At 37.5% G+C, this 14,613-nt stretch overlaps 2 protein-coding genes across 2 annotated transcripts in view; both read right to left on the reverse strand.

Annotated features, from left to right (window-relative positions):
* The window catches only part of itih3a.1 (inter-alpha-trypsin inhibitor heavy chain 3a, tandem duplicate 1), a 31,340-nt gene extending 26,231 nt beyond the window's left edge, over nucleotides 1-5,109 (reverse strand). Inside the window, exons 1-8 of the mRNA XM_081357624.1 lie at nucleotides 4,973-5,109; nucleotides 4,737-4,769; nucleotides 4,001-4,024; nucleotides 2,785-2,939; nucleotides 2,566-2,670; nucleotides 2,321-2,483; nucleotides 938-1,048; nucleotides 699-827 (exon numbers count right to left, since the gene is read on the reverse strand). Coding sequence (XP_081213750.1) covers nucleotides 699-827; nucleotides 938-1,048; nucleotides 2,321-2,483; nucleotides 2,566-2,670; nucleotides 2,785-2,939; nucleotides 4,001-4,024; nucleotides 4,737-4,769; nucleotides 4,973-5,092 — 840 coding nt within the window. The 5' untranslated portion in view covers nucleotides 5,093-5,109. The remainder of the gene's footprint in view (nucleotides 1-698; nucleotides 828-937; nucleotides 1,049-2,320; nucleotides 2,484-2,565; nucleotides 2,671-2,784; nucleotides 2,940-4,000; nucleotides 4,025-4,736; nucleotides 4,770-4,972) is intronic.
* A 2,223-nt stretch (nucleotides 5,110-7,332) lies between these two features.
* itih3a.2 (inter-alpha-trypsin inhibitor heavy chain 3a, tandem duplicate 2) overlaps nucleotides 7,333-14,613 on the reverse strand; it is a gene marked incomplete at its 5' end in the record, with an annotated part of 29,864 nt that continues 22,583 nt past the window's right edge. The window contains 11 exons of the mRNA XM_081357625.1: nucleotides 7,333-7,662; nucleotides 7,750-7,861; nucleotides 8,363-8,535; nucleotides 8,660-8,861; nucleotides 8,976-9,098; nucleotides 9,217-9,372; nucleotides 9,520-9,546; nucleotides 13,508-13,662; nucleotides 13,752-13,891; nucleotides 13,968-14,153; nucleotides 14,263-14,444. Coding sequence (XP_081213751.1) covers nucleotides 7,524-7,662; nucleotides 7,750-7,861; nucleotides 8,363-8,535; nucleotides 8,660-8,861; nucleotides 8,976-9,098; nucleotides 9,217-9,372; nucleotides 9,520-9,546; nucleotides 13,508-13,662; nucleotides 13,752-13,891; nucleotides 13,968-14,153; nucleotides 14,263-14,444 — 1,595 coding nt within the window. The 3' untranslated portion in view covers nucleotides 7,333-7,523. The remainder of the gene's footprint in view (nucleotides 7,663-7,749; nucleotides 7,862-8,362; nucleotides 8,536-8,659; nucleotides 8,862-8,975; nucleotides 9,099-9,216; nucleotides 9,373-9,519; nucleotides 9,547-13,507; nucleotides 13,663-13,751; nucleotides 13,892-13,967; nucleotides 14,154-14,262; nucleotides 14,445-14,613) is intronic.

Here is a 14,613-nt window from a genome sequence, read left to right on the forward strand (position 1 = left end):
TCTGTTGGAGATTATGACCAATCAGAGGTGTTTAAATTACCAGTAGTGAGAATCCGCTTAGTAGCTCTCAAAATGTCTTTCTTGTCATTCGTTCGTCATCTTCACTTTATTTGCATTATTTTTGCTGGTGGAGCATTATTTTGCTCTTTGAGAGCATTTGTATGGGTGCAATGATTGTTGTGGTGCGACCTGTTTTCATTTCTCTACAAAACATTCGCTAATTATTGCCCGCTGTGAGCTGATACAGTGACCGGTCCACCGTTCTATTCAACTTTACATAATCTATTAAACTTTATCTTTACATTCTTAACTTTAATGCTGATTTTGGTTAATATTAGCCGCCAATCACTCCCTTTCGCTGCACTCTGGTGTCACATGACTGGGAGCTAATTACCGCTCAAAATGTAGAGTCGAAGAGAGAAAATGAAAAGAACACTGAGATTTATTTTGTAAGATGCCGATCATGTGGTGAATGTGGATCCACCTGCGGAAAAGGCTTACAGTTTTCGAAAAGAGTGTCTGAAAGACTTTGAGTGGCTCCGCCATAAAAAAAGCCTCAATGATCTGCGTTCACTGTAAAGCCTGTGGGACAGAGGTGAGCCACTCAAGATTTAGGTTTGATTGTTGAAGCTTTTCATCATCAGGATGCTGCCGATTCAGTTGTCATTTTTACTTTTATAATCATAATGAAATCTGACCTGAATGTCACCAATGTCATGAACACGGTTGACATCATACTTAATGAAGAAATCTCCATCAATGAGTGTGCCGTCACACTCAGAGCATTTCCTCTGTTGATCCAGTGTTGGAGAGAAGGACACATGGGCCTGAACAAAGGTTACAATTTGATATCATTATCATCACTACCATTATTATTGTCTAGCAGATGCTTTACACTAAGTGGCATCCATTCATCCAAAGTTTTTTGAATAGTCACCTTCTTATCACTGACAGTTTTCTCCACTAGAGGGAGCAGCTCATTGGTGATGAATGTACCATAGGCGTCCACAAATGCAATTCCCTGAGGCTCATAGATATCTGCCACAATCTGAGGATGAGAGACAGGACTAATTAGCCATTTATTTCAGCTTTTAATTATAATTGCATAATATGAATTCAGTCAACAAGTCATTCATTGTTTAAATGCGAGGTGTTCAAATTAAGAGAGGAATTATTACTGCTAAAAATTGTGCTCACTTTACGATACGGTCTCATTTGTTAACATTAGTTATTAGTTAACATCAATAACAATGATCTATACTTCTACAGCATTTATTAATCTTAATGTAAATCTCAGTATTTGCAAATACGTTTTAAGATCAAACGTATTTGTTAACATTAGTTAATGCACTGTGAACTAACATGAACATTTTAATTAAATAAAATCATTCATAAATGCTGTAAAATTGTTTGTTTGTTAGATGTTTTAGATTTTAGTTTTAAATTACAAGACACTTAAACAATGGCATGCATAATAGATCTATGTAATCATATTAGGCAGGCACACTGATAAAAATGATTTTGTGGTGAAGTTAATACAACAGAAAAAAAAACTAATTTACATGAAAAAGTTATTTCAGGCAAGAATAAAAAAAGTACATTTTATTTTAGTTCTAAATTCAAGCATGTAGAAATGAAAGTAAATTATAAAATTAAGTAAAATTACTCAATGTTTCTGATACTGGTGTTCCCATCATGCACTGGGCCTTGCATAATTAATGAGATTGATTTTTCCTCTGTTTTCCAGCTGTATTTACACTGTTTCATCATTGCTTTTCTTGTTAGGATTAGTAACTTGCCATTTTGTAACATTTGGAGTTCATTTTCAAAATGACACATTCAATGTTACCGTCATTGTGTATTGTCTACCAAGTATTGAGGTCTCTGCGTTCACATGCAGTGCAACCTCTGATCCGTAGATATGGTGTCTCACATAATATCTTTTGTATAAATTACTTAGATATTTCTAAGCAAAGCATAAACTTTAAAAGTGTGGTTTAATTCAATTTTACATCGTTTTATTGCAAAGGAAACTTCAACTAAATAAATATTACTCAACCTTTTACTAGCCAAGTTAAAATTACTTATTTTCACTTAAATTAGTTAGGCTAAGTAGAGTTTACTTAATTCCATATGTGAAATTTACTTAAAAAAATATTTGTGCTAAAACTTGCCAAATAAAAATTAAGTCAATTTTACTTATTGTTTTTTTCAGTGTAGTTGACAAGTAGCATGTCCATGAAAATAAAAAAAATGTAAGTTAAAAAATATATCATGTGGCTTCTTAATTAAAATCTGCTGCAGTCAGTTAATAGTGAACCTCGAAGTGCTGGACCAGTTGTTTGGGTTTGACTCTGATCATGAGCTCATATTTGCCAAACTGTCGCTGAAGAAGTTCCTCATGGCTGAGAATAAATACGACACTGCTGTCTGCCGCGACGTTCACAGAAACAGAAAACTTCTCCATTTTTCTACCTGAAGCCCTGGAATACCAAAACACCAGTTAGTTAGTAGGATTTGAACAACAAGCAAGTTCATGTTGACTTCTTGTTTTCTTCTTCTCACTTGACTAAACCAGCAGTCTGGCCAGATGACACAGCCTTCTGATACTGCTCCTTGGCCTTCTCTTTTTCCTTCACTACACCTGTGTATGTCTTGCCATCAATCTCCCTGAAAATCCAAAAATGTCACGACATTAGTAGCAATAATTTTTAAAAATGCAAACATAAAACCGAAATGCAGTAGATTCTCATGGCTCATGCTGACTCATGGGAAAGGACTGACATGCTAAAGTTGGTGATGAAAGACTTCTTGGGTAACTCCACCTCAAAGGACACTTCCTGTGAGATATTGGCCTTATTCAGAGCTTTCGTGGTCATGACAGTGTGTGCGAAACGTGATGTGACTTTACAGACCACCTTCACGCTCTGTACCTCTATCTGAAAGAAGAAAAAAAAAACATGCAACGAATGGGTGATATACATTTCAACAATGACAACAATTCTTGGTACTTTGCTTGTTAACTGATATATAAACTTATGTTGCAACAAAAGTATTTTTATTACAGAGTAGTTTAAGCAGTCCCTTTCAAAGGACCTTTCCAAAACTAGCTGAACTTTTAGTGAAAGGGCAAAAGATTCCAAAATATTGCAACACATGTTGCAACCGCGATTGTCTATTGACTTAGACAGCGGTCATTTCAGGATAAAGGTTGAGCTTGTTGAGGTCAGTGTCGGCTGCACTATAAAATGTCAAATAACCTATATTGTAAATTAGTCGAATGTTATGAATAACCACAGTAAAATGGCACGCAGAAACATGCACACACAGCAAAATTAAAGGGATAATTCACCCAAAAATAAAAATTCTGTCATTAATTTCTCACCCTCATGTCGTTCTAAACCCGTACAACTTTTGATCATCTTTACAACACACATACAATCTGAGAGATTTTCTGTCCCTCCATTGACAGTCTATGCAACTACTTTGATGCTTCAAAATGTTCATAAAAATATAGTGAAACAAATCCATTTGAATCGAGTGGTTAAATCTAATTTTTCTGAAGAGACATGATTGCTTTATATGATGAACAGATTGAATTCATGGTTACTAAACCGCTTAATTCATATGGATTGGCTTTACAATCTCTATGAACTTTTTGTAGTGTCTTAAGTGGTAGTTGCGTAGACTGTCAATGGAGGGACAGATATCTCTCAGATTTCAACAAAAAGATCTTTATTTGTGTTTCGAACATGAATGAAAGTCTTATGGGTTTTGAAAGACATGAGGTTGTTTTTGGGTGAACTAAATTAATTGAATAAAATGTAATAAAATATAAACTATAACTATATATAATTAACTATATCATTAGGCAACAACAGTGTTTTTTTAAGAGTCAAATCAGTTAAAGATAGCTCATTAACTGCCCACATTAATTTCAAATGGACTTTCAAATCAATGGATTGACGAGATTGTGTGAGATATAATGAAGAGTTCCCACCTCAGCACTGCTCACACTTCGCTTCTGTTAGGAGGCAAATGGAAAATTTATTTTGTATGGCAACTATGTGTAGTTGTATGTGTTGTAAAATGTTAATATAGTCAAGCCACACACACACACACACACACACACACACACACACACACACACACACACACACACACACACACACACACACACACACACACACACACACACACACACACACACACACACACACACACACACACACACACACACAAAAAATAGCCAACTTCATGTATTGTGAATTATTTGACTACTTTCTGTACATCAGTGGTTCTCAACCTTTTTGACTCAAAGGCTTTTCATTATTGGCTTGGATATTCACTCTGCTGTTTCTGCTGTGATTATGACATTGCTGCTTGTTTTTGAACAGACAACTGACATTTGTTGATATATTACATTCATTAAAAGTCACGTAAGCGCAACCGCGATAGAGGCAATATGTACAGTAAAATCTCTACCAGTTAATCGTGTCTACTAGTATATCGCCCACCCCTAGGATTTATGTATGCCTATTCATGCAGCAGCATATCTTACATGTTCACAGCAGTGTGTCTGTGTATCTATTGGCAATCACAAGTCTGTATTTGCTTTTTTATATATATTTGAAATGAAATTAATTGAAATGAAGTTTGCAGAGGCCCCCCAGTTGGCCCCGGCCCCCTGATTGAGAACCACTGCTTTATGTAATCTATTGACATTGTTGCAATACCTTTAAGAGTCTGGCCGTGCTGGTTTCACTGTCCTGGAGGGTCATAAGAGGACACATCACTATACACATACATATAAACTATGACGGCTGAACTGTTTTCCCATATTTTTTACTGTATTGACATTGAAGACATACTGTTGCTCAGAATATTACTGATCACTGCTGATATGTTAATGATTATAAGGCACTTTATTAGTGCAGCAAAACATAAATTAGGATAGCAAAAGCAGACCTACCCATTGCTCGTCGCCTTTTGTGATGACCAGGGTCTCAAAAGACCCTAAAGTAAAACATGCGCACACAAACACACAAAATATCCACCCTGTAGACATGGTGCACTGTCCGCTCAATCGCATTCAGGACTTTTGAATACTCTGAACCCTTGTGTACACTTTAAAGCAGAGCAAAAACCTGTTTGAGTGGGTGTTGATTTGTGATCTTTGTTCCTGAATTCTTGAATTGAGCGCAGTATTGATCATTTGTCTCATGGTATTTTTGTTATAGACTTTTTAAGGGTGTGAATTACGATGGATGTCAAAACAATATGTGGGGAGTCGGATAGAAAATATCCTACGCATAATATGGAGCTTTACTTGTAAATATGTAGTAGCATTTCTGTAGCTCTGATTTATTTTAAATAGTAATTTTGGCAGCCTCTAAAATGGGTCATACCACTGACATTACCTAAGCAGTTGAAGTAAATGTGCTCATTCAAGGACACACAAGTATTGCTTGGACAGCAAGAACACCCAAGTGTCTAAAATGCATGTACTGTGTTCAGTTGTAGGGCTGCACGATATTGAAGAAAATTGCGATATGCGATAACTCAATTATGCAATATTTGATATGCGATACGATAATGCTTAAAGTGTGTAAAATAAAATTAAATGATCTATTATATAACCTACATACATGTTTCACATTCTTTTTGTGACAATAAAACAGCCCTACAACTTCTGAAAGTGAACAGCAGTGTTTTACTGTAGCATAATAAATTTTATTTTAACATCAGTGTAAACCACGGGGTTTAGGGTTGCAGGTTATCCTACATTAGGTTTATTTAACAACAGAAACTGAATAATCAAATGTAAAAATAAAACACGGCTTATTTTTCACTCTATGAATTAATTATACTGATTCTTATTAAAGCTACAAAAGTTATTCAGCCGAGAGCAGTGAGTGATTTTCTCTTTGTCTTTTGTTCATGACCCCAGTTATTGCAAGCTCTTGAGATATGCATATCGCGATATATAAATTTGCGATATTTCGATAATTTCGATATATTTTGCTGCCCTGTTCAGTTGAGAGATAAAGTTTACTCTTTAAATGAATGCTGTTGAACTGTATAAATAATCACAATATTAACAACAACAGTAAAAGAAGAGTGCTGTTTATATGTTAGTCGAATGCACATGAAAGTTGTGTTTGTTACTATAACCCTACACACTTTCTTTCAGAATCATCATTGGCTGGTAGAAAGAAAAAGTCAATGCATAAAAGCTTTTTCATTAAAATGAAGATAAGCAAAAGACCCAATTGTCATGTGAGGTGTATCCGGTATAAATAAATACATTATGATTAATGCAATGAAATGTCAGTCACTAGTGAACGAGCCAGAGAAAGAGAACAAACAGGGTGTTTTTTTCTTTCTCCCCCCGTTCTCTGACCCTTAATTCACACCCTGCTTGATGTTGTTCTTGGTCACGCAGCTTTCTACCCTCAATAGCCGCTTTCCGACCAAGTAGTTCTAGGAACTTAGTTCTAGGAACTGTCCATTTCTAAACAGTTCTAAGAACTACTCTCCCCCAAACTCGGTTTTGCTGTTTGCGTTCGCACTGGCCAAGTGGCCATAGGAACTGGTAGGAGGGGTAAGGGAGTGACGCAAGCACGGTGACTTTTATTTTGACGGCGCGACGGACCTTTATTTTGGCGGCGCTGAGAACGCCAGAGCAAACAATGCTCGCATTTTCTGTGTTTATTAGTTAGCGATCTGTCTAACAGTACTGTTTAATATCTTATTAGATAGAACTGTTATAGAAAGTAGACAGTATATGAAAAAAGGTTTTTAGCCTAACGTTATGCCGTGTGGTTGATGTCCAGTGTTGCTAGCTGGGCAGATAAACATAATCATGTTTGGCTTGGTCCCCTCAAAGTTGCGTTGGATTTTCTCTTCAGCATAAAGGTTTAGAGACCCATCTATCACTGTTTTCAATGTTTGTATAGTTAGTTTATGGAGTAAATATATAGGCTATAATCTGTGTGTTTACATTCTAGCTGTTTTTAAAATGGCGGGTGCTGGTGTTCCGCATGCGTTTGGTCAATCAGCGTACACTAATGTCACGGATAGTTCCTAGTGCTGGTTTAGACCCTACTCTGAAGTAGGACCTAAATTAGTTCCTACAAATGGAGTTCCTAGAACTAAAATCGTTCCTAGTTCCTGCGGTGCGAACACGCCGACATCCGGGTACTATAGCCAATAGTTCTAGGAACTGTGAAAAGGTTCCTCCGGTCGGAAAGCGGCTAATGAGTTACTAACTGATTTCATGTTGGACTTTGTTCAATTAATCAATATTAAAACAAAAGATGGAAACACAAGGAATGTTCAGATGGGTGTTTTATTTCATAGCCGTTGAATTCCAATAAAGTATATAAAAATTAATATCATGAGCAGCTTTGTCAGATATGGCATTATATCCAAATAAAAACTATCACATTATGTACTTAAGACTACATGAAAGCTAACATGTACTTTGTCCGTAGTGCAAAGTTCAGCTGGACAGATGTTGTCTAGATTGTCTTAAAGAGACCAGAGACGATGTAGTCTGTGTGAACTCCATCCAGGAGTCCGGTGCCGTTATTGTGAATGAACCAGCAGGGCACATTGTCTCCATTCTTTACGTCCTTTCTGAAATCTCTCTGCCAGCCCCTGAAGTCATGTGAGATTCAATGAAATCTGCATGAAAATCTTCAAGTGTGAATTCAACATTGCATATTTACGTTCAGTTTCATTTACCTGGTAACCGTGAGCTTGTTTCCTTTCACAAACATAATGGCATCTTGTTTATCAGGGTCTTTTCCTAGAAACAAGTCACTGACCTCAAAGTTAACACCCTGGTAGAACTGACCTGCAGTACAAATAGAGACCAAAAAAGCTATTGTTAACGTCAAGATTAGTGGAGTGGAAGTCTAGTAGCAGCACTAATTTAGAAACTGTGTTCTTATACACTCAAAACTGACTCTGACTCGGTCCATCATGAGCATTTCCCCTACTTTTACATTTAGATTATCTGTGATGTCATCTAATGCTCAAGGTTAGTCTTTAAAAATCTCAATAATTTAATGTGTTCAGTATTGGCTAAACTATAGCATATCTCAACATGAATATCCATTTTACAGTTCATCATACTGTACCTTATAATGTTATGGGGCCCAAATTTATTTAGACAACATAGTATAGAATTTTAATATCAGCCATTTATCAGTTATCGGCGTTAACATATATAGTCGGTATCGAAAATGTGCACTTAAATTACCTAGATAATGCACTTAATTACCCCCCCCCCCTCCAAAAATAAACCCCCTCCTATGCCAGATGACTGCTACTATTTAAGAACATCTAATTTTACCAAGCAGGCCGTGAACATTGTGTGAAAGATGGTGGCTGTCCAGAGTATAGAACCCGAGGTAGTCTTGATGATACGGGTGATTCTGCCATATTTTGTGCAGGATAATAAGAAACTTGACTGAGTTTCTCAGGGTCACTGTTAAACTGCGATCTTTGATCACCAGCAGATCCATGCTGGAGAAAGCAAAAGATGGAGGATTGAGCTCAGTTTGATTCTCATTCAAGAATAATTAAATTCTGCCTTTTATTTTACTATCACGGACTCAGTACAGTTTAATGTAAATTTATTGTCACTTACTTCAGTCCTTTTATAGTCCTGTTGTCAGTCCAGGACAATTTGGTCTGTTTTCCCTCTTCAGACAGTGAGATCTCCTTTGTGCTCACCATCAATTTGATACCAAACTTCTCATGAGCAATCCCAAATTGCCCAAAATAAGTGTGCATCTTCTTTCCTGGGATGACCTTCTTATCTCCAATGATCTGGCCGTTCACTATAATGCCTGAATATTTTTTTTTTTACACAGATATGAGTAGAAAGATAAGATGGAAAATAAACCTAGTTCCAATTACCCACATCAAAACAGATGTTTCTGTTTTCTGACAGAATGAATCACCTGTAAGCGGGTCGCTAACCAAGTTGAAGATGGTTCCAGGTTTGTCATCAATGTTGAAGCACAGAGCATCATTCTTTTCTGGCAGCTCAATGATGAAGTGTGGATCTCCATCAACTAACAAATCTAAAGAACAAGAGACAAACATAAGTAACAGGTAATAAATGTTTTTTTTTTCTTTACTAAAGTAGTTCTCTTTAAAATGTATTCAAATTCACACCACAAAAATTACATCACTTCTCACCAAGAGATGAAGGGAGTGGATTTTGGGTTTTTTTGGCAGAGAGTTGTCTTTGGAGGTATTTGATGGGGGGTAGACCTTGGGATCTTTTGGCAGAGGGTCTAATATTTTTGATACCACTGCTGATCAACTGAGGTGAAGCATAAAGTGCACCGATATCTTCAAGGGTAGAATTGTGCGATGGAGACAGAGAGAGAGTCTTCATTCAAATGTTTTTGCAGAATCCATTGTATAGTAAGACATGACAAGATAAGACACCTCTAAATGTTCACAATGATGGTTAAATCTAAGGTTAATTCCTCTTACCAGGTTCTGTTGTGTCCTCTCGCTGCTCTGTGAATCAAAATAATACAGTGTTAATGCATCACATAAACACCTCTGCAGAAAATTGTAGCTTCAAACTGTCACATTTTTTGGGCCATCAGTGTTGTAATACTAATATTCAAGGCAGCCTAGAGAACTCATAATTTCTGTATTGCTTCTTTCCTTGAATTTTTATATAGGCCTAAGTCACTTTGGAATAAATCACAGCGTGTTTCATGATAAAAAACTTAACTTTGCAGTCCGAAAAATACAGTAGGTTATAGCTAATTATTTCACGGACCCCCCTGGCACTTGAGAACTGCTGGTCTACACTAAAGAAAGCCCTGTCTAGGCTCTTCCCCGGTACGGGTTGTGTCGAGCCATTCGTTAGTTGAGTTGTTTGATGAGTAAAAGATGAAATGTAGTTGCAATAAACGAGTTAAGAATCCGTCCAACTGCAGCAGCAGAGGACTATTATTAGAATATTAGAAATCTAATATTCAAGCTGTTTTCTCATTTTTCTACTCTTAGGGCCCTATCTTGCACCCAGCGCAATTGACTTTGTACACCGACGCATGTATCATCCCTATTTTGCACCCGCGCACAGCGGACTTTTACCTCCAGAGACGCATGTCGGTTAACTAAGAAATACACTTGCGCTCCCAGGGGCGGTTCAGCGCAAAGTGGAGGCGTGTTCCGGCGCAAACATTCCCTCATGCTATTTTGCAGGTTTAGAAAACAATTCCGCCATTGACCGAAAAAACCTAGTTTTAAGTCAGTGGCGCGTTGCGCATGTTATTCATATGCTATTTTAAGGGCGCATGCTTGGCCATAATCAATGTAGCATGTGCACAACGCGCATACACTTTGATTCTCTCATATACACAGAAGCAGCCGTTTTCATTTTTGCAAATCATACATTATTACGATAGATAGATAGATAGATAGACAGATAGATAGTTTATTATAAAAGCATACATCTAGCTTACACATTTACCCAAATTATCATACGCCTGTTTAACCGAAGTTAATTTGGGTGGGTTTCTCCATCCCCAACGTCACTTCTCTGTGTTTTACGGCCCAGACGAGAACGTCAGTCTCCTCGGCTGTGAACCGCTCCTGGCGCGCACCTGGCAAATCCGCCGTTATAATAGGAATCCGCTTTAGAACAAGCGCGCCTGCTCTTAAAGGGAATGTGAGATGACGCTCTGATTGGTTTATTTCACGTTACGCCCAAACCACACCTATGAATAATGAAGCTACTTCAGACCAACCCCTTTTAGATTTGCGCCTGGCGCAAGTGTCATTTATCCCGCCGGGAAAATAGCAACAGCGCCCAAGACCCGCCCACAAAGTTACTTGCGCTTTGCGCTTGACACTTGCGTTTCAGATCGTTAAAATAGGGCCCTTAATATTAAATCAAAAAACGACTGGATGAATGATGCACGGATTCTCTTGAACCACCACCACGCTTGTGCCAGAAAACTACTGCAGTGCAGCTCTGTAATTGACTGTTCGCAAGGACCCCCGCCCCCTTTAGTTACTGTTGCTATGTCCGACAAGCCACGCCGCTCTCACACAACACATCATGTTCTCATGCAGTGAAACATACATCGCAGAGCAGAGAGGACACTGACAACACACTAACAGACAGGACAGACCAGGTTACTTTTGATATGTAACAAAGTCTCACCTTTCAAATTTGGTCTTTTTTTTAAAGAAATTTAAACAATAAATACCGTTTTGTGGCTCTTTAATGTGTCTGACAGATTGCTGTAGAGCCTCCGTTAAAGCTACTCGTGAACCGATCATCTCTTCCTTCTAGCTAATTTATACACTGTAAAAAAATATTGTTGGCTTAACTTAAAAAAGTAAGTTACCTAGTTGCCTTAAAATTTTTAGTTCATTGAAATAAAAAAAAATGCATTGATACAATAAAGGAGATTAGTTTAATAAATAGAAACTCAAAATAGTATGTTATCTGAGCCACATTAATTATCTAAGTTGATTTAACAAAAGATTAAAAGTTGTGATAACAAATCATGAAAATATTTTTTCACAGTGTAGCATCAAATACACATGAATGAACATAAGAAGGAATATTGTTTTAAAGGAAAACTCCGACTTTTTGGGACTTTAGCTTATTCACAGTATCCCCCAGAGTTAGATAAGTCCATACATACCTTTTTCATTTCTGTGCGTTCTGTAAGTGTTATTTGACGCACCCACCGCTAGCCTAGCTTAGCACAAAGACTGGATGTAAATGGATAATGGTAGCATACTAATCCCAATAAGTGACAAAATAATGCAAACATTTTCCTATTTACATGTTGTGATCTGTATAGTCACCATTTTTAATCGTATAAATACTGGGAACTATATTCTCACTAGGCGTAGGAGCACAGCTAAATCAACAACAGGGCGTCTCGTGTGCTGCGCTAATCACTCCGCCCAAGTAGCTGTGCTCCTACGCCTAGTGAGAATATAGTTCCCAGTATTTATACGATTAAAAATGGTCTCTGTCTCATATAGCCTTGTTATTTGTACACGCTGTGACTATACAGATCACAACATGTAAATAGGAAAATGTTTGCATTATTTTGTCACTTATTGGGATTAGTATGCTACCATTATCCATTTACATCCAGTCTTTGTGCTAAGCTAGGCTAGCGGTGGGTGCGTCAAATAACACTTACAGAACGCACAGAAATGAAAAGGGTATGTATGGACTTATCTAACTCTGGGGGATACTGTGAATAAGCTAAAGTTCCAAAAAGTCGGAGTGTTCCTTTAACTGCGGAAAGACGTCAGTACACTCTGTTTTTCAAGTTCAAATCCTCCAACGTTAATCTACTAACTCTACTGACTGCTTCGTCGGACAAAAATGGCGGATGGCGGATTATGATTGGTCAGATCACCTGTCAATCAAACTCCCTGCGAAGGGTCAATTGGCCAAAATTACCGTTCGACTTTTCTGAGACCCTCTACTCTTCCCTGTGGATGACCTGTGACCTACTTTCTGTCCGATCTGAATTTTCCTCGTTTTGAATTTTAGAAAACTGAATTTGAAGTTCCGAATTTCCTCTTCATCCTGAAAACTTGAATCTGTATTTTTTTTTATATATAATCAGATATTTGCAGTCTAAGAATTCAGAACAGAAAAACAGCTGTTTGAAAATACATGTCTATACAATTCAGCCATAAAAACAATTCAATTCATTAAATTTCAGATGTTCAATACTCCTTTAAAGAAATCAAATTCAGAACTATTTAAAATTCCACATAATATAAAATTTTGTTAGATGACACTTGTCAATAATTCAAATTTACACAATTCAAATAATTTTGTCATATTATAAGCTCCATACTCATGCCGTTCCAATCCCGTAAGACTTTTGTTCATTTTTGGAACACAAAAGAAGATATTTTTAATGAAATATGAGCCAGTTTATACGCAACAGAAATATACGCAACTACCACTTTGATGTTTCAAAAAGTTCTTAAGAGAATGTAAAACTAATCCATATGAATTGAGAGGTTAGTCCATATTTTCAGAAGAGACAATCACTCTATATGATGAACAGATTTAATTTAGGCTTTTATTCACATATGAATATTCATTAACTCACACATCAGTTATGGTAAATGGAAGCTCAAGGATGTTCATGCGATGACATGTGAAAACCAGTGAGGTTCATTCTCGTGTTACGCTGCACGTTTGAGCTTCAGCGAGAACCAATGAGGTTTGTTCACGCACGTCAAGCAGGTTCGTTTTAGCTTCTGTTTATGTTCGCTGAACAATATTTACAATGTTTCCAAAGATGAACAAAAGTCTTATGGGTTTGGAACGTCATGAGGGTGAGACAAAATGTTCATTCTTGGGTGAACTAACCTTTTAAGCCATACAGGTTTGGAATGACATGCGCATAAGTAAATGATGACTGAATCTTAATTTTTGGGTGGAATATGGCTTAAAAACATTACCAAGTACCTTCAGTCAGCTTGTCAGCAACAAGCGTTTCTTCATCCTCGGCCTGTGGTTTGGTGACCACCATGGATGTAAGCGGTGTGACAAAGTTATACCTTAGAGAAAGGTCTAGAGCTTCAGCTGTGACGTTCTCCTTGTCCTCTGGTGAGCATTTCTCTCTGTCAACAAATTTTATTGGACGTATTATTTTTTGTAATTCTCAGGTTGAATAGGTTGAATTATTTGAGCGCATATGTCTCACGCTGACATTTTATCCAAGAGCTGCTGGATGGTCAGATATGCCCACAGTCGCTCTGTGAAATCGCCAAAGATGTACTCCTGCTCAGGGAACACACTGTCCCACTCTTCAGCAACTGCTTGACTCTGGACCACAAACTGGTCCTCCAACTGAAATTGGATGTATGGCACTTATGAAACTGTACAATCAAACTGATTTTTATTCACCCAATAGTGCTTCCCTTACCCCATGTGCAGATACTTCAGTCAGAATGGTGTCAGTCTCAAGTTCTTGTAGGCGTCCGGCTACCACTATCTCAGAGCCTTTGAAGAATTGCCTGAAGTGACTTTGTGTCAAGTCAGTTACAGCGTTGCCAGGATAATTTAGGTTCACCTCAAAGAGAAGTGGGCTAGCCACCTCTTCATAAAAACCCTATAGAAAAGGAAATCATTCAAGACCCGGCTATTATCTGGATCAGGCTGCATATATTAAATATAAGGTATTATATTTATTGATTGAGAGTATCAGTTGTCAGTTCTACCTGCAGTTGAAGGGCTGCATCTGAGGCCTCATAGACTCGTCGAGCGAGTCCATCATTCTGCTTGGCCAACTTATCAAGGAGACTGTAGTCCACATCATAGCCAAAGCCCAAACAAAAGAGCCTTATGCTTCCATTAATAGCTTTATGGACATTTTCTTGGATTATGGATAGATGTGTCTGCCCTTAAACACATTATTAAGTGCAGATTGTTAAATCTATATAATTGAAGGTTTGAGTTTTCTAAAGCAGGGGTTTTCAAACTTTTCGTTGCCTCGGACCTACAATATAATAAAGCGTCAGCCTTCCTAAAATATAAAGGCGACTCTGTATTTTCATAAAACCTATTTATAC

This window comes from Scardinius erythrophthalmus (assembly GCF_964197995.2).
Source record: "Scardinius erythrophthalmus genome assembly, chromosome: 25".
Lineage (NCBI taxonomy): Eukaryota > Metazoa > Chordata > Actinopteri > Cypriniformes > Leuciscidae > Scardinius > Scardinius erythrophthalmus.